Genomic DNA, 17862 nt, shown 5'->3' with positions numbered 1-17862 from the left:
TCCTCCAATATACTACTTGCTTCCCAGGCATCTTCGTCTTACCTAGTTGACAGGCTCTATCCTGCAAATACTAGAACCCCTTTCTTTACAATTCTGATCCTTCTTCTTCAACTACCTAAGATTGAAGATGCCTCCCAAAGCAACAATGACTACCCGATCGTCGGTCGCTCGGGGATCGCCAGCGAACCCACACCGAACCGACACCGAGTCCATTGTTCCTCCCGCCACTATCTACGACGGAAGTAGCAGCCCGGAGAACAATTCTCAGGACCGGACTTCCCAACTTAGCGAGCACCTCGCTGAGGTCGAACGCCTCGAAACCCTTCATGCGTTGCTTACCCGAAAGAAGGAACTCGAGGAAGCAATCGGCCAAATAACCGAGAAATCGTTGTCGGATCGCCATCGACGCTCTTCCTCTACATCATCTGATCGAGGACGAGCTTCCGGAGAAATCAAAATCGAAGTTGCAATTTTTAAAGCACACTACAGTATACAACAACGCCAAACCTGGCTCAATGACCTCCAAGACATGTTCGCAGGCGCACCCCGCAAATATGGATCGGACGAGAGAAAGATCCTTGGTGCCACCAACTGCATGAGTTCTGACTGTCGCGAAAGATGGCGACACTATGTCGAAGAGAAGGCGGAGCCCCAGCGAACCGCTTACAAAACGACATGGGAACTATTCGAGAAATGGACTCTTACGTTACTACACAATTCGGCCACACTACAAGCCGACATCGCTACCTCTTTACAAGAGGCCCGGCAAGGTCCGAATCAAAGTCCAAGCGATTTTAATTCCTACCTCCTCTCGCTCGAAAGACATTTCGAAGCACCGTCGGAGGATCAACGGGCACTTAACTTCTTCACTAAGTTACAGCTTCGCCTCCGATCACGTATCCAGAATGCTATGCTTCATTTGCCTAAAAATCGGGACGAGATGGTATCGACAGCGATGCACTATTGGAACCTCATTCAAACGGAGTCGGGAACAAAGGACTACCCTCCCCGCTCAACAAACAAAAGACATCACTCCCCTGACCAACAGGGATATCGAAAACGGACTAACTTCAACGGGCCATCCTCCAACTTTGGTCGGGGCCGAGGATGGAACCGTGGAAGCTTCCGAGGACGAGGTGGTGACCGAAACCCAAACACTAAACCATATTCAAACCGGCGTGAATTCGGCGCAAAGCCGCATGATCGCCAGCGAAACGATAATACAACTCCACAAAAACCATACAGCTGTTTCACCTGCGGGTCAACAGACCACTGGAAGGACCAGTGCCCCCAAAATTCGACTAAGGTTCAGTCGGCACCAGCGCATTCGGGAAAAGCCAGAGGGTCGGTGTAGAAGCCGGGACACCGACCCCTCAAGATAAAATTGGGACCACAAGCCGCCTATATATCCCAATTACCGTACGGGGCGACATCGAAACGCATGCGGATCTCGATAGCGGAGCCGAGGTTGACATCGTCAGTCATCAATTTGCTCAGCAATACGGACTCCGTCGCGCACCACTCACCGGCGTCATTATCTCAGCTATCAATCGAAGGTCAACACCTACTTATGGGGTGTGGATAGTCCCTATCACGGCGACCGACTCGCGGGGGACTACTCGCACCTTCGAAAGGCGTTGTCTAGCTATCGATCGAGACCCTCGCCTCGAAGGAAGCCCGGTTCTCCTATCTATGACAACGGTGCGAGATGAACACGTCGACTTTTCGCCACATAAACGCCAGTGGTGGTATGTCGCACCGTCATACTCGATAGCCACCCCATATCAATTTGTAAAGGAATGCCGGAACCACGCGTACGTGTATGCGGTGGTAAAGCTTCCTGAGGAAGTGTGGCTTCCAGGAGACAACCAAGAATACCCCGCCTCACGTGAGGAGGGTCTCCCTAGCGAATTACTAGCGTACCGCGACGTATTCGCTCCCGAAAATGCCAAGACCCTACCACCTCAGAAAGCAACAGACCATACTATCGAGCTAAAAGACGGCGAAACGCCGCCGTATGGCCCAATTTACCCTCTCTCTCAGACAGAACTTCGAGAGCTTCGGTCCTACCTAGATGAAAACCTTGACAATGGTCGGATCCGACCCTCGAAAAGTCCAGCAGGGGCCCCTATCCTATTTGTTCCAAAGAAGGATGGCAGTCTACGTCTCTGTGTAGACTATCGGGGATTAAATAAGGTCTCAGTCAAAAACCGGTATCCCCTTCCTCTCATCTCGGAGATCCTCGATCGACTCGCTGGCGCGCAGTTCTTTAGCAAAATTGATATACAAGATGCGTACTATCGGATCAGGATCCGTGAAGGAGAAGAGTGGAAAACAGCCTTTCGCACTCGCTATGGCCATTTCGAGTATACAGTCATGCCGTTTGGTCTTACGAATGCACCAGCCACTTTTCAGAATTATATTCACACGGCGTTAAGAGGGCTTCTCGATGTCGTTTGTGTGGCGTATCTCGATGATATCCTGATCTTCTCGCCGGACCGCGAGGCCCACACAGAGCATATTTGTCAAGTGCTACAGAGGTTACGACAGGCACAGCTATACGCGAAACCTGCAAAATGCACCTTCTACCAAGACCAGGTTGAATTCCTAGGATTCGTGGTGTCTAGGAATGGCATATCAATGGATAGACAGCGCGTCGACGCTATCGCTTCATGGGAAATCCCAAAAAGCTACCATGAAATCCAAGTATTCCTAGGATTCTGCAACTTTTATCGACGATTTATCCAAGGGTATAGCCTGATTGCATTACCTCTAACCTCCCTGCTTCGAGGAAGTAAGAATGGCAAGAAGCCTGGTAATGTCTTGCTCTCCGACGAAGAAACGCAAGCGTTTCACCGGCTTCTCAATGCATTCCAAGAAGCCCCAGTGCTCCAGCATTTTGATCCACAAAAACGGATCCGTATCGAATCTGATGCATCAAACCTTGGGATGGCTGGAATCCTCTCGCAGCCAGACGCTAGCGGGACATGGCACCCCGTAGCGTACTGGTCAAAGAAATTTATTGGCGCGGAGCTCCGTTATGCGACGCCAGATCAAGAGCTTTTCGCTATCGTTTATTCGTTTAAACAATGGAGGCACTACCTAGAGGGTAGCAAGTATCCCGTCGAGGTGCTTTCAGACCATGCTAATCTCCAGACATTTATGAAGCAGCCTAAGCTTAACGGCAGACAGGCAAGGTGGCTTATGTTTTTAACTCCGTTCGAGTTCACTATAAAGCATCGCGCTGGGAAGACCAATCCCGCGGATGGCTTATCAAGGAAACCAAATGCCAGTCGGGTTGCGCCCGCAGCTGAACTTACGACCCCGATCCAAGAGCGCTTCGCTAGCGATCAGGGGGTGAATGTACAGCAAATTGCTGTCAAAGAAATGAATACCGGTCAGGATGTGCCTGCAACCAAGGCCAGCCAGGATGTGCCTACGACTGAGCTTAGCGAGCCCGGGACGCCGGAGCTTAGCAAGAAGAGAGATAGCCGTCGAGCATCTCTGCACCGTCGAGTGCTGATACGCCGTCGAGCGTCTATTAAGGGAGAGAAACGCCGTCGAGCTTCTCTGTACCATCGAGTACCTCTGCGCTACCCAGCGTACCGCCGTCGTGCGTCCCGTGAAAAAGTCGTTAGTCACCGCTGCATGGTTTTGCCCCTAGTCTTAGAAGAAGACGCCATGACAGTTCGCACCGCTGAGGGAGATCGTGCGATCACCCAGCGGGAGGTTGAGCGCGCCTGTGTGGTTGAACAAGTCTACGGGCTAGACGCCACGACAGAATTGAAGACCTTAATTGGGCGAATACAGGGTGAGGACCCTGAGGCAAGGCGTCGAATCGTCGGAGTCTCAGAGGCAAGGCGTGGAAACGTCGGAGTCTCACAAGCCAAGCGTGGGACCACGGGTTGGTCAGTTCAGGAATTGAACTCCACGACTGATTTAAAGTCCCAGATCGGACAGGAACAGGGCGGAGACCCAGAGACCCGCCGTCGTATCACCGACGTTAAGCTAGAAAAGCGCGGGAACCATGGATGGCTAGTCGACCATGAAGGCCTCCTTAGATACCAAAATAGGTTGTACATCCCCATAAGAAATGGCCTACGTCAGAAACTGCTAAATATCTACCATGATGATCCACTCGCAGGACATTTCGGTCGAACTCGCACCACCGAGTTACTAAAACGCAAATTCCATTGGGTTAACTTGCAAAAGGACGTGGCCCAATACGTCAAAGAATGCGCAGTATGCCAAGGGGCAGCCACACCAAGGCATCGACCTTATGGCGAACTACAGTCGCTACCGATTCCCCAGCGACCCTTCAGCGATCTAGCAATGGACTTTATCACCCACTTGCCACAGACAATTTACAAGGACAACACCGTCGACGCGATCTTAGTTATCGTGGATAGATTTTCAAAATACGCCGTCTTCCTACCCGTTTCATCTACAATTGATGCTGTGCAACTAGCTGAATTGTTTCACCAAGAAATCGAACTCCGATTTGGCCCGCCAAATAGCATAGTTTCAGACCGAGGATCAGTCTTTACTAGCAAATTCTGGTCTAAACTCTGCTACCAAAGCCATGTCAAATTGAGATTTTCGACAGCGTTTCACCCGCAGACCGACGGCCAAACGGAAAGGATGAACCAAGTACTCGAGAGCTACCTTCGATGCTTCGTCAATACGGAACAAACCAATTGGCCAGTCCTCCTCCCTACAGCCCAATTTGCCACCAATAATGCTATAAACTCAACCACAGGGTTTACACCTTTCAAAGCACTTTACGGTTATGACCCAAACTTCCAATTGCGCGCCGAGGACGGCGCTTCCAGGGAGGAAGTCCCAGCAACTACAGCACGACTAGAAAAGTTGCAAAAGCTACGAGAAAGGCTTCAAGAAGCATGGCGAAAAGCAAGCGAATCGCAGGCGAAACACTACAATAAACGCCACGAACCTATACAGTTCCGAAGGGGACAATTAGTTGCACTATCAACCCGCAATCTCCGAATAAAGAACCCATCAAGAAAACTTGCCCCAAACTTCATTGGACCTTTCCGGATCCTTGACAAAGTTGGAAAGCAGGCGTACCGGCTAGCATTACCCGAGCAATACTCTCGTCTACACAATGTCTTCCCTGTCTCTTTACTCCAAGAATGGCATCAGCGAAACGATAGTGAAACCCTACCTATGCCAGAGCTAGAAGATGATGATGAGTGGGAGGTTGAGGAGGTCCGGGGTGAAAAGAAGTTCCAGAATGAACTACACTACTTGGTTAAATGGAAAGGATGGCCCTCCGAGTACAATCAATGGGTACCACTCTCGGACATGGGGAATGCTAGAGGTATTATCGCAAAGTTCCAGAAGCAAAAGAAAAGGTCGAATTGATTGAATTATCCTGGGGAAACATCGATCCGACCACAAAACACTAGCGAAAATACAGCAAGACAACTAGCTCACCCTAGCTACCCGCCATATCCACAAAACCGGAGAAAACACAAAAACTATCCTCGAAAGGATAAACAGCAAAAGACCCTCCTACGAGCCAACGAAACACTAGCAACCCGACGACTAAACAAGGTAGTCCTCAACGGGGAAATCCTTGACCACATCTGCCTCAAGCTGGTCGTACTGGGGGTTAGAGAGGTTATCGTACTTCTCCTGGCTAGCCACAATCTCAACAACAGCGGAACGAAAAGTTCGCACAGCAAAAGCCCAAGCATGGTAACCATCATCCGAAAGACGTGCACCGGGGTAAGTCGAAGCTTCAGCGACGAGACGGCGAAGCGACGACATACCGACAGTGACAGGGATTGGCTGGAGCAATCCACGACGGTTGTGGACAACTGCTTCGTAGGACTTGGCGATGTCCTACCGAACAGTTAGCAAAACGCTAGAGAAACAACAACAGAACACCGTACCTTCGCTGGCTTCTTATCTGAAGCAATGCCAAACTGCTTACGGTGACCATCTAAGAGGACGTTGAAACCGGCGAGCAGGGCCTGAACAGCCTGGACCAGGTCACCAAAGACAGCATTGTCCAAATCGAAAACTTCGTTATCGTCCTCATTGTCCCAGAAAGGCTTGGCCCAGTCGAGAATGCACTGGAGACGCATCGCATCACCAAGGATACCTTCGTTTACCTACAGAGAAACGCTGGTTAGCCGCTATCATAACACCATGCTTATTGGAAACACTCACAGGCTCGCAATTCTTATTGCGGCTGGCGCACTGACGGCATCTCTTCGACGACAAGCCGTCGTCCCAGCAGGGGATCACTGGTGGTCCACTGGTGTCCCAGTTCTCCAAGAAAGTCCGGAAACAGTGCATGCACCACGCCACATGGCGGAGATAGGCGACAGGGCGAAGGGGGCGGTTCTTCTTCCTGACTCCACCGGTAAGGGCACGGCGGAGACCAGCAAGAGAAGTGGGTCCACTGGGGGTGGGAGTGCTGGGAGCGCTGGGAGTAGGAGTCTCGGAACCAGTGATCACCGAGCGAGCTGCTGGCGAGAATTCAGGTGCACTAGAGGTTTCCTCCTGCTCATCGTCCGAGCTGGAAATCACACTCTCAACCTCAGATGGAGTGGGCGAACGACTGGGAGGAGCTGGGGCTGCTGGGGCCTTGCCACGACCTCGGCCACGGCCACGACCACGACCTGTTCCGCGGGGAGGCATGATGATCAGCGCACAGCAGTTAGATCGCTACTGAAACGACGGCAAAACAACAGCGAGTCAGCAACGTGTCGTCAGACTTAGACATGGGAATGGTCATCACACTTACCTGAAGATATGACAGCCAGAATCTGGAGAAACACCAGAGAAACGACAGCGACGTGAGAACGTGTCGCTGTTGTGGAAAATGATGAGGGAAAAGGAAAACTGAAAGGTAAACAACAGGGGATTTATACCCATGAGGATGAATTCACAACAAAGCCCTGTAACCCTGAACAAACAAACGCAGAAACAAACACGTCGAAGACGCTTTGTTTCACGCAGTTTCACTGTGTTAAAGAAGCTTTGTTTACCACAACAAAGCGCACCACCCATACAAACAAACCCCTGCACCCCAACTAGGAAATCATGAGGTTTTCCAGCCCTATCAAATTCCTGCCTCAGGCCCCAATTTTCCTGCCTGCAACCGTCTATCCTTACACTATCGTTTCCCCATCGCCTTCCTGTCTTCCCGCAATTACTATTTCTCCTGCAAGAACTAGCTACCTTTTCCCACTGGGTTTTTAATGGGCTACGCTCTGCAGACTTCACCACGGGTGCGGACACCCGTACTGGACGGGGGGATAATTGTAACGGAGTCCTCAGGAATCATGCACAGAGTCCTCAGGAATCATGCACAGAGTCCTCAGGAATCATGCACAGATCTCTCGCACTGTCAGAGGATCAACATCATACAGGTGTCGACACGTCAGCGCTTCCTCACCGCAACGCTGATCTCCCATGTTAAATAGTGCACTCCAGGAGAACCCAGAGGTTCTCCAAGGATCAGTCTCTGTATTCCTCCAATATACTACTTGCTTCCCAGGCATCTTCGTCTTACCTAGTTGACAGGCTCTATCCTGCAAATACTAGAACCCCTTTCTTTACATCATAGTATCTCCTCTTTTAGTTTAGTCACTAATAGGATATATACGCGGTTATTAAACCTAAGTAGACTATCTAATATCTTACTCTAGGGCGTACTATTTAGCCTCGCACTATTATTCCCCTCTATTAGTTAGCGAGAGATATCTAGCGCTTTAGGATCCCTTCCCTACGTATGCTTAACAATCTCCACTATAGAAGTTAGTAATATATATAAGTATGCTATCTCACTATCTATTACTACCCGCGTAAGGAGGCGTGGCACTAGGGGGTCTAGAATTCCTATATCGCTATCGGTATAGTACTTATCTACTATATCTTTGATATCTTCGTAGGCACTATCGGCACTCCTACCGATTATAGGACTTAGCTAATCACTATTTAAGCCTATAAGGCCCTAGCACGCAATAGTACCGGTCTCTAGCGTAGGGGAGAGAGTTCGCGGTCCTTCGGAACTATCTCGCTATCCCTACGCTCTTACTATAGGTTCCTCGGAATCCTATATATTCTTAGCCACCGGTCCGATAGCACTAGACTTTGTTAGGATACTACCTAACCCTAGCGCTAGCGCGATACTTATATCGTATTGGTCTAAATTAGACCTTTTATAGGATCCTCCTACTTTCTTAAGGGAGAGAGGCTACCGAATAGTATTTCCCGTCCGATCTATTATAGATCGCTTATAGGACCACCCTACGAGGGCCTCTTGCCCTTAAGTACGTATAACTATTGCTAACTAGCCGCTGCCTAACTCTATCTAATCTAAACTAGATCGCTTATAGGACTATCCTACGAGGGCCTCTTACCCTTAAGTACGTATAGCCTCTACTAACTAGCCGCTATCTAACTCTATTATACCTATTATAATTCGTAGCTTATCTTAAAGTGTGGGTAAAAGCGAATTCTTCCTAAATTCCCTATCTTTAGGTGCGTAATCGGGTCTCCTACTAGGCGTATTAGCGGGGTTCTTTATACCTAGGCGATACTCGATTATAAAATCGAACGTAGCTAACTTTTTAGCCTACCTAGCCTAACGCCTACTAAGGTCCTTAGTCGATATAAAGTAGCGTAGGTTAGTGTGGTCGGAAAGCACTACTATTAGGTAGGTGCTCCCTTTAAGGTAATATCTCTAATACTTAAAGGATTCGACGATCGTAAGCAATTCCATATTATACGTCTTATAGCGGGTCTCCGTATTAATTATTTTCCTTAACTAAAAAGTAATTAGGTGCTAGCGACCCTCCTAGTCTTGCTAGCTAGCGATCCCTACGACTATATAACCTAAGGTATTAGGTTTAACGCGAATTAGCTTCGTAGGATCGAAATAGGCTAGCACTAGTGGTTCCGTGAAACGGCGTTTAAGCTCTTCGAAAGCCTTCTATACTTCCGGAGTAAGGGTGAAATTAGCCTTACTACGATTCGCACGCTTCTTAGTGCTACCCTAGCCCTTCGTAGTGGCCGTTAAGGGTGCCGTAATATAGGAAAACCCTTCAATAAATCGGCGGTAAAATCCCGCGAATCTAAGGAATTAGAGTATATTGTGGACGTATTAGAGTAATAGCTACTATAGGATCGTCTTAATACGATCCTTCTCTATTAAAATGCTATTTAGGGATATCACGAATCCTAAGAAATAGACTTCCTATATATAAAATCGGCACTTACTACGCTTCGCGTACAATCGATACGCGCGTAGTCTGTCTAGAACCTTCTTTATATAAAGGATATACTCCTCCTTACTTTAGGAGTAAATTAAAATGTCGTCTAAATAGATAATGTAATAGATATCGAGCAAATCGCTTAGTACGCGGTTATTATACGACTAAAATGTCGCTAGCGTATTAGCTAGCCTAAATAGTATAACCGTATACTCAAAATAACCGTATCGGGTACGAAACGCGGTTTTCCACTCGTCCCCCTTACGAATATAGATCCTATGATAGGCATCCTAAATATTAAGCTAGGTGTAGATCTTTGTATCTAATAACCGGTCTATTGTCTTACTAATTAACGGTAAAGGGTATCGATTCTTAATCGTAAGCTTATTAAGACCCCGATAGTTAATATAAAGGCGTAAGGAACCGTCTTTCTTAGGGATAAATATAATAGGTGCGCCTATAGGACTCTGCGAGGGTCTAATCTAGCACTTTTAGGTCGTATTATCGATATATTCCCTAAGAGTCTCTAATTCCTTCGCCGATAAGGAGTAGATCGGGCGGTGAGGTAGCTATAAGTCCGGCTAAAGATCGATTAGATAATTATACGCGGAGTTCTTAGGCAATCTAGCCGCTTAGGACGTATTGAAGACGTCCTTATACTCCTAATAGGTCCTTAGGAAGGTATCCCCCGTACCGGCCGCCGTAGCGAGTAGCGTAGGGTAGCCGTCTTCTCTACCGAATACCGTAGTAAGTAGCGGAGGAGACCCTAACTACGCCGAAGGGTAGGGATACACCACTAGTATTATAGCCCCTACGAGGATTTCTCGATAGTAAGCCGCTATAGTTATTTTGTCTCCCCTTCGGCTAGTTAGTGGCCGCTATTTCTACGTATCCTTAGCCTAATTAATGTCTAGGTTAGCTCGTATAAGCTAATTATGTCCGAGGATAATATTATATCCTACGATCTTAATAGATTCGTAAGGGATAACGAGGGAGTTTAGGATCCTATCGCTATCCCTAACTTTGCAGTCGACCTCGCGGTTCCCGTAGGAAGTGATAGGGTGTCCGTTAAATATAATAGACCCCTACAAAGGTGTCACTTCCTTACCTAGAAGGTGCTCCTTCGTCTAGCGCTAGTTAATAAAGCTTTGCTCTACTCCGCTATCGACTAGCGCCTATACGTCCTTACTACCCTCCTAGGTAAGGATTGAGACTTCGTATACGAAGGCTCGGTCGCTCTGCCTTCTAGGAACCCCTACTAGTGCTTTAGTAGCTCTAAACACTAGGGGAGTTAGTTTTTTAATAGTCGGGTCTTATCCTACGTAGCTCGCGGGTCTAGTTAATCGTAGCTACTAGTATAATAGCCCGGTTTCCCGTATCGATAGTAGGAAATAGCCCCTAATTATATAGGGGGTAATGTGAATTTTCTCTTAGATACGCTATAGCGAGGCTCTTAGTTTGAGTCGCTAACGCTCCATTTTTTGTGATCTTTTTAGTATAAATAGGTCTTTGGGTCACGCGTGATACGGGACTAAAGGGGTATACCCGCTTCCTAATCCGACCGCACTATATCAGACTAAGTGCGAAGTAGCTTCCGTCTTTCTAGAAGCTAGTTCTCGACTATATAAAGGTGGCCGATATAAGCCTTATAGGTGTCGGGCTTATTAGGGTATTTGATAGCTTTAGTGCGAATGATATTTAGGACCTTGGCCTAGAGATGCTCCTTACGATAATCGTCTTTATAAGGGTATTATAGCTATCGGTGAATAGTGTCTAGCTCGGTTGCGAACGCACGTACGGACTGATTGTGTCTCTAGGTCCGTCGTATATACGTAAGGGTAGCTTCGCGGTATATATTCTCGGGGTTATTAATAAGCCGTAAGTAGAATTCGGTGAAATCCTACTAGGTAGGTCGTTCTAAGAAGGACTATAGGTACGCTCGCTATTAGTTATGGCGATCGTCTAATAGGTAGGTGGCCGTAGTAGTCACCTTATTAGGTGCGAAGGCGTACCACTAGGGGTGTTATTCGAAGTAGTTATTAAGTCGATTCACGAATATATAGTATTCTTAGGTATTCGACCCTATGAATAGCTTAATCTTCGTATCCGCCCGAGGTGGTTAAAGGCGTAGGGCCTAAATAGTCCCTAGAGGCGTGTCGGTCACTTCGGTCGCTTAGATGCGAGGGTTAGTTAACGTATCTAAGCGAGATTCGAGTTTACGTTAGGCTAATGCCTCTTCTGTCTACGCAATCTAGTCTCTAAGCTTATCGAGGGAGGGCTTAGACGGAGGCGTAGGTGTAGGTCGAGGTTAGGTCGTAGTATTGGTAGTTTATTGCTACGAGCGCGACCGAGTTTGGTGGGGGCTCGACATAATAGTGAAAAGGGGTTGATAGCTCTACCGGGCGTACTCGCTAGGTGGAGCAATTAGAATTGTTAGGACCCTACGAGGTCCTAGTGTAGCAGTATAAGTACGGGAAGTAGAGACTATCGTCGAAGTGTATGTGTAGGTGTAACAAGAGACTAATTGCTAGTCCTTTATGCGAAGGCCAGCGAGTGCAATAAATATAAGGTGCGCTTAGCTAAGGGACTAAGCGAAATGCACGACCTTTATGGTCTATGCATATGCCTATCTATCAGCGCACTGCGCAGTCTAAAGGCTCGCAGTATACTTTTCAGGCACCCTTAGGCACCTGTCGGGTCGGGGTCCTGACAATAGTAGTGTTGACAATAGATTAGCAATTGAGAAGAGGTTAAGTTAGGGGTCTATCGTGAGAATTGGTAGTTTAGACAGAAATTAAGAATGGATTCTGTATTTCGGTCAAAATAGACGGATATTAAGAATGGATTCTATATTTCCGTCTATACTTATGAACCGTATTTCTGACCACAATACTATTACCTCTAGATATAGTAGGAAATACTAGAGATTAGAGATGGTATATGAGTATAGTAGTGTTGACAATAGATTAGCAATTGAGAAGAGGTTAAGTTAGGGGTCTATGGTGAGAATGGGTGGTGTGGACGGATATTAAGAATAGATTCTGTATTTTGGTCAAAATAGACAGAAATTAAGAATGGGTTCTGTATTTTAGTCAAAATAGACGGATATTAAGAATAGATTCTTAATTTCGGTCTATTAATTCTTGGCCCCACTTCCCGTTTGGGAATTACTGACTATGCACTAACCCCTTTGGGAATTACTGACCACACGCTAACCCCTTTGGGAATTACTGACTATCCACTCCCGCCTAGATGTAAAACTTCAAACGTCCACAACAAATTAAATAAAATAGATAAAAATATAAGGGTTAAAGATTCATAATCAACCGTAATCTGTGCTATAGAGTATAATAAAAAAAGGTTGAATATTGCGAATCCAAACCTACCTCATGGGTCGGGTTTCGACTACTAGATGGCTTACTATAGTTGACTAGTGCAATATATATATCGTATAGTAATGAATTGCATATAATTTGACGAATATCGAATACTACCTTTGGGGTGAAATAGTGTAAAAAAAAGTGGGATAATAGCTCGGGGTCTTCTAAAACCCCTAAATTAATTGCTACTCCCCCTAATCATTGTAGACTAAGATAATCGAGGTGATCTAATTCGTCCGAAACCCTAGAGTTCAGCCTAACGCCCCGGTCGCAACCCTAACTAGCCCAGTTCCCGCACCCCATTAAAACATCTTCAATTTTCAATCACCAGTTTCTCGATAACTAGAAGGCTGTGTATACTCCGAAGCAAATCGGAGATCAATTAGCTACTCTATTATAACTAATCAAAATTTAAGACCGATCGGAGAACTCTACACCTTCTAAGTCTAGGCACAACGTAAACTCCTAGTCAGGCGTACGACCCACTTTTGCTCCCATAGTTAAGAGAAAACCATAACCCCCAGTCTGCCAGACTGGGCCACCCCCCGTGGGATAGTGTTTGTGTGACTCGTCCGTGCGAGACTTTTGGCATGTGGGGTGCGTTATAGCCTACGCACAAGGGTTCCGAATAACTTTGTTATGATCTATGGGGCAGTATAGATTCCCAACTCGACAGTCCGCCATCTACAATGCCAATTAAGAAACTTAAAAAAAGCTTTAGTTGGCAATGTGAATACCGTCAGACTATCCAAAGGTGCAGAAAAATGAAGGGACTTTAATCCATATGCCCTATATAGATTACTTGGTGATTTTCATTACCGTGACGTGGATGTGAAAAGAAAGAATAGACTTTGACGTTCCGTAGCTAATTTTACTTTTTCCCGGCATCTGCTATTAGTTAATATATGTCAACCTTACCTCTTCCTTCTTCTCCTCGTCCCTCCAACAGAGTTGACATGCTGCTGAACGCGTCACCGCCCACCTTAGTTCTCTCAATCTTGGCAATTAAAAAAACGTGGTCTATACTTTACCGCCCACCACAGACACACTCAGTATTAAGTTAGTCCGCTATGCGGAAGGCCTTCACAACCTACAAAACGATCATGATATCCTTGACGCTCTAAGCCCTTCAAACCAACCCTAGACCATAAATTTCTGCTTCCAGCGACCCATGTGTTTATAGTATTGCCTGTTCTTTGCACACCTCTCCCCAACTAAATTATTGTTTTGCCCTCAGGGTAATTTAAAGATTTTGCGTCAGAAGTGGATGACCGCTGCCATTTTCGGGTGCGCCACATGACGCGCGTCGATCACCCGAGCCCGCAATCTTTTGCTAGAATCGTCCGTGGTTCACCTCATAAGATCTTTATTCACATATTCCGGTACCCTTGTCGCTAAAAGGTCCCGTACCCAGGCTTTTAAGATGTATGATTGACAGAATCATCTGATGATCATTTCAATTTGTCTGGGCTGAAATTGCGCATTTTAGTCTTCTGATCAGGATCGTTTCACGGAGAGTAAAATATTTATGTTGGGATCACAGACCGTGGTCAGCTGAGCCCGATCAATAATAGTGGTGCGATCTAAGATGGCATAACCAGACAAATCAAACTAGCAATGCAAATAACCTCGGGAAACTGATTTTCGCCAGCCAAGGGGCCTAAAATGAGGTTACCCAAACTATTATTGAACCGATATCTGAATATCAGGCCCACACTGTGTTATAATCAGATAGAAGCGATGGGTGAGCTACAGATTCACAATTTGAGACTAAGTCATCACTAAATGGTCCGGAGAAGCCATGGATAAACGACGATTTTAGAATCTTGTACCACCTTGAAATAACTAGCCTTTTTGAACAAGCCAGTGACTAGTGATGAAAGTTTTCCGCTAGAAGTCGCCACGTGAGGTCTAGATCAAATTAGGTCTTATTAAATTATGATAGCTACATTTCCTGTTTAACCAATAACAATTTCCACCCAAGAGTAGTGTCACGAAGCTTGCCATGGTCCAATATGCCTCAGAGTAATCTCTAAAGTGCATAAATTTACGTACTTTGGACCGCGTCTTGGAGTTATCGTTATCTTCTATTATAGCTTAAGCTACTCGAACAAGCATTCACATAACCTTATTTACATTATCAACATGTATCTGGAGCTACTCACACTCTTCAGCTCTTTTGCTGTAGGCAAGCTCATTGATGTACCAGATAGCACAAAGGAGCCAGAAGAAGGTATCATTTGCTTTCCCTTACCTTGGTACAGAATTGCGATATTCTTCTTAGTGAATTATGTTGCCCATGCAGCAACTATCGTGCCATTTCCAGGGCAACCAACTTTACTTGCCTTCTTGGACTTTTTGACAGCCGTGTTCCTCCCATATTCCGGCCTTTGGAGAGGCGCCAGCTTGATATGGCGGTCTTTATTATTTTCCGGCACACGCTGGAATCGGGTCTGGAATCAGCCAGGAGTCAGGGCCAAATGGAAGGAATTCACAAGGCGCAACCCACTTGAAGATGCAGCTCGAGCTGGCGCTCTTGCAGTCATTGTTCGCTCCTACGTGAAATGGTTTCCACGGCCTAACGAGGTAGTGAAATGCAGCACTGCGAGCCTCACACGTATACATAATCCCCAGCAACGCCATGGCTCAGGGGTGGGGGAGGAACTGCCAATGACTCAAGGGTCAACAGTTAGCAACGGTGGCTCGTCAACGACACTAACCACCCAAAGCCGCGGCAGCTCTTGCAATAGAGGACTGGGGACGCCTATTCTGCCGAAGGAAATGATTGAATCGCCAATAGTAGACCCAGGTTTTGGCGAAATGCGCAAAGTGCACGGATTAGTGCATCTTCCAAATGAATATACCGTCGCCATTTTGCCATTCGACGCTAAGGTCGAATTTAATGGCACGGGAGATCAGTATCGATCTTACTTCGCAGCCTCTCAAGCACCCATTCCTCGCACTTATCAACGGAGTATCCTTTCGTCAAATTACAACGTGCCGAGAACTCTAATCGCTATCGTGCAAGTGTTTTTCGCAATATATTCATTGACCACACCTTCCAACATGGCTCAAATTCGCAAGTATGGGTTCGCATCATTTAGCTTGACAGTGCTTCCTTATTTGGTTATGTCTTTGACCAATTTATTTGCAAGCCTGATTACCCCAAGCTATCCGGCTTTGTATCTGGTGAGATCAGAGGAAATGGACGAAGCTGAGAGGCGTGGCGCGAGATTCGACGGTGTGATCGGGTCGCTCGACCAGAGTGTGACTTCCGACGACGTTTTTACAGCCACCTACACAAATTCTGGTGTCAAGTTTGACTTACCGGGCGGTAATGCTATTGATGAGTCTGGAGGAGCGGAATACGAATTTCGTCCTTTTTCATGCAGTCCCTTTGAAACGTCAGATGACAGAGAACCCGTCAACAAACATCAAGTCCGTTGGTTGGGTTTCGCTTTTTTCCTTTTTTTGGTCTTGATTCCGCTTGCAGTATTTGGGGCCCTTACAGGATTCAAAGGCAAGGAGAGCTCCACCCTCGATCAGATATCGATGATGTTATGGTTTGGCTTCGACTGCATTTACGGTCTTGGTGTCCCAAAATTACGGCAACTTCTTCTCCGAAGGTTTTTAAAGATGAGCAATCCTGGGTCTTTGCCCTTTGACAGGGACTCAGATTTTGACAGGGACCCAGACTTCCACGGAAGATACAAGAAGTCTGCTAATTGGTATGCTGTTTTTGCGTTCATCATTGTTTTCGTTTTCTGTGGTCCTTCGGTATGGGGGTTCATATCTACCGTCAACATGTTGTATGATTGGGGATCTTGTTTTCAGTTAAACTAGGGGGTTAGCCGTGTCACAGGATGACCCTCACCCTCTCGGGTAGGGGGTGTCCCACAGCCATAATGCAAATTGTCAATTTCTTCAAATTCTAGCTCATTTTTTTAGACGTATAAGGTCCAGAATCCTTAAAATAAAGCCCATCAATAGCTTCATTAGCCAATAATGTATCATCCTCATTTTCAAACGTTTCCTCCAATTCCTTAGCCGCTAAATCCGCCGCCATTTCCATTGCGTCCTTTCACCAAGTACGAAGCTTCGACTCTTCTTCTTTCTCACACCTACGCTATACTAGCCTATTGCCTAAAATTAATGAAAGGGGGCTCTTTGTAGCTCCCTTTACCCATCCTTTGCTTGCTGGCTTTTTTTCCAGGCGTTTTATGGCTAAGGGCACGTTTGTCTAAGAATCCCAACGCGCACTTACCGCTTCTTGCACAACTCATTCGTGGCTGATTCATTCCGGGGACCTTATATATCACCCAAAATAGCCCATCAACGCGTAAAATTACGCGATGGTTGCGACACAGCCGTGTTTTCACCACAAGTAGATGAGATTTCCTATTATGGGGGTTCAAGTTGGGACCCACACGCTCCTGCCTTTCAGGTTACGATAAGATAAAAGGTACCCTCCCACGGACTTGCTCGCATCCGATACTTGCATAAAAACAAAACGATGTGTCCGACAGTCTACCCAGTTCACGCGATATAGCTTTTAAGCCATTCACGAGATCTCTCCTGACATAAAGTAACATCGCGTTCTTCCGCCGGCGTGCTACTGCTCTGGCTCCCATGGCCTTGCAAAGACTTCATCGCCTCGGTGATTCCCACCCTGACACGCGTCAATTCAGTCTCCAGCCGACTGGCTCGGAGTGAGCTGGCGTCAAGCTCACTCTGAAGCCCACGAGACTTTGTCTGGAATCGATCGCTTTCGCTGCGTGCGTCGTCCAGCCGGACACGAGTACGCTCGAGCTCAACCCGCAGCTCGCGGTTCGCGCAAGTTGGCGGATCTTTGCTTTAAATGACCCGTCTTCCTCCTGCACTCTTAGCCATCCTATATATTTGTTGAGTAACGAAATATACGACAGGCGTAGAAATCCTCACTTCTTCCCCTGGTTCAACGTCCCGCCCCGAGTCAGAACCCAGCAAGGTCTGCGGTGTAACTGCTTCGAGCGACCGGCCCAGTTCTTCACATATGGCCCGAAATAGACCGACAGTCCCATTGCTTAGGCTCGACTGCAGTAAGGATTTCTTGGATTCAGTCACTGACCAGGCGTATCCATCCTCGACGGGTGGCTGGAGGCGAACTTGGCTGGGCGTAACATCCAGGCCCAATCGATTATCTGAGCTTCGTCAGTTCCCCCTCACTATAGGGCGCATGAAACGGAAAAAAT

The 17862-nt window shown here is 46.9% G+C and overlaps 3 protein-coding genes across 3 annotated transcripts; 2 read left to right on the top strand and 1 right to left on the bottom strand.

The window, feature by feature from the left end:
- Nucleotides 1-145: 145 nt before the first annotated feature.
- Nucleotides 146-5385, top strand: PENARI_c046G12156 (uncharacterized protein; the record flags this gene model as incomplete). The annotated part of the gene is made up of 2 exons (XM_022637304.1): nt 146-1344; nt 1398-5385. 2 exons carry the CDS (start codon nt 146-148, stop codon nt 5383-5385), a joined length of 5187 nt encoding a protein of 1728 aa, XP_022482844.1.
- Nucleotides 5386-5568: 183 nt separating this feature from the next.
- Nucleotides 5569-6672, bottom strand: PENARI_c046G00330 (uncharacterized protein; the record flags this gene model as incomplete). Its single annotated transcript, XM_022637289.1, has 3 exons — nt 5569-5868; nt 5919-6140; nt 6199-6672. The coding sequence occupies 3 exons, from the start codon at nt 6670-6672 to the stop codon at nt 5569-5571; spliced, it is 996 nt and encodes a 331-aa protein (XP_022482843.1).
- Nucleotides 6673-14776: 8104 nt separating this feature from the next.
- On the top strand, nt 14777-17493 carry PENARI_c046G06755 (uncharacterized protein; the record flags this gene model as incomplete). Its single annotated transcript, XM_022637295.1, has 4 exons — nt 14777-14864; nt 14916-16073; nt 16125-16408; nt 17320-17493. 4 exons carry the CDS (start codon nt 14777-14779, stop codon nt 17491-17493), a joined length of 1704 nt encoding a protein of 567 aa, XP_022482855.1.
- Nucleotides 17494-17862: the final 369 nt, after the last annotated feature.

The sequence above is a fragment of the Penicillium arizonense genome, assembly GCF_001773325.1.
Source record: "Penicillium arizonense strain CBS 141311 chromosome Unknown PENARI_contig046, whole genome shotgun sequence".
NCBI classification, from domain to species: Eukaryota; Fungi; Ascomycota; class Eurotiomycetes; order Eurotiales; family Aspergillaceae; genus Penicillium; species Penicillium arizonense.
This window is presented reverse-complemented; position numbering and strand designations above follow the sequence as displayed.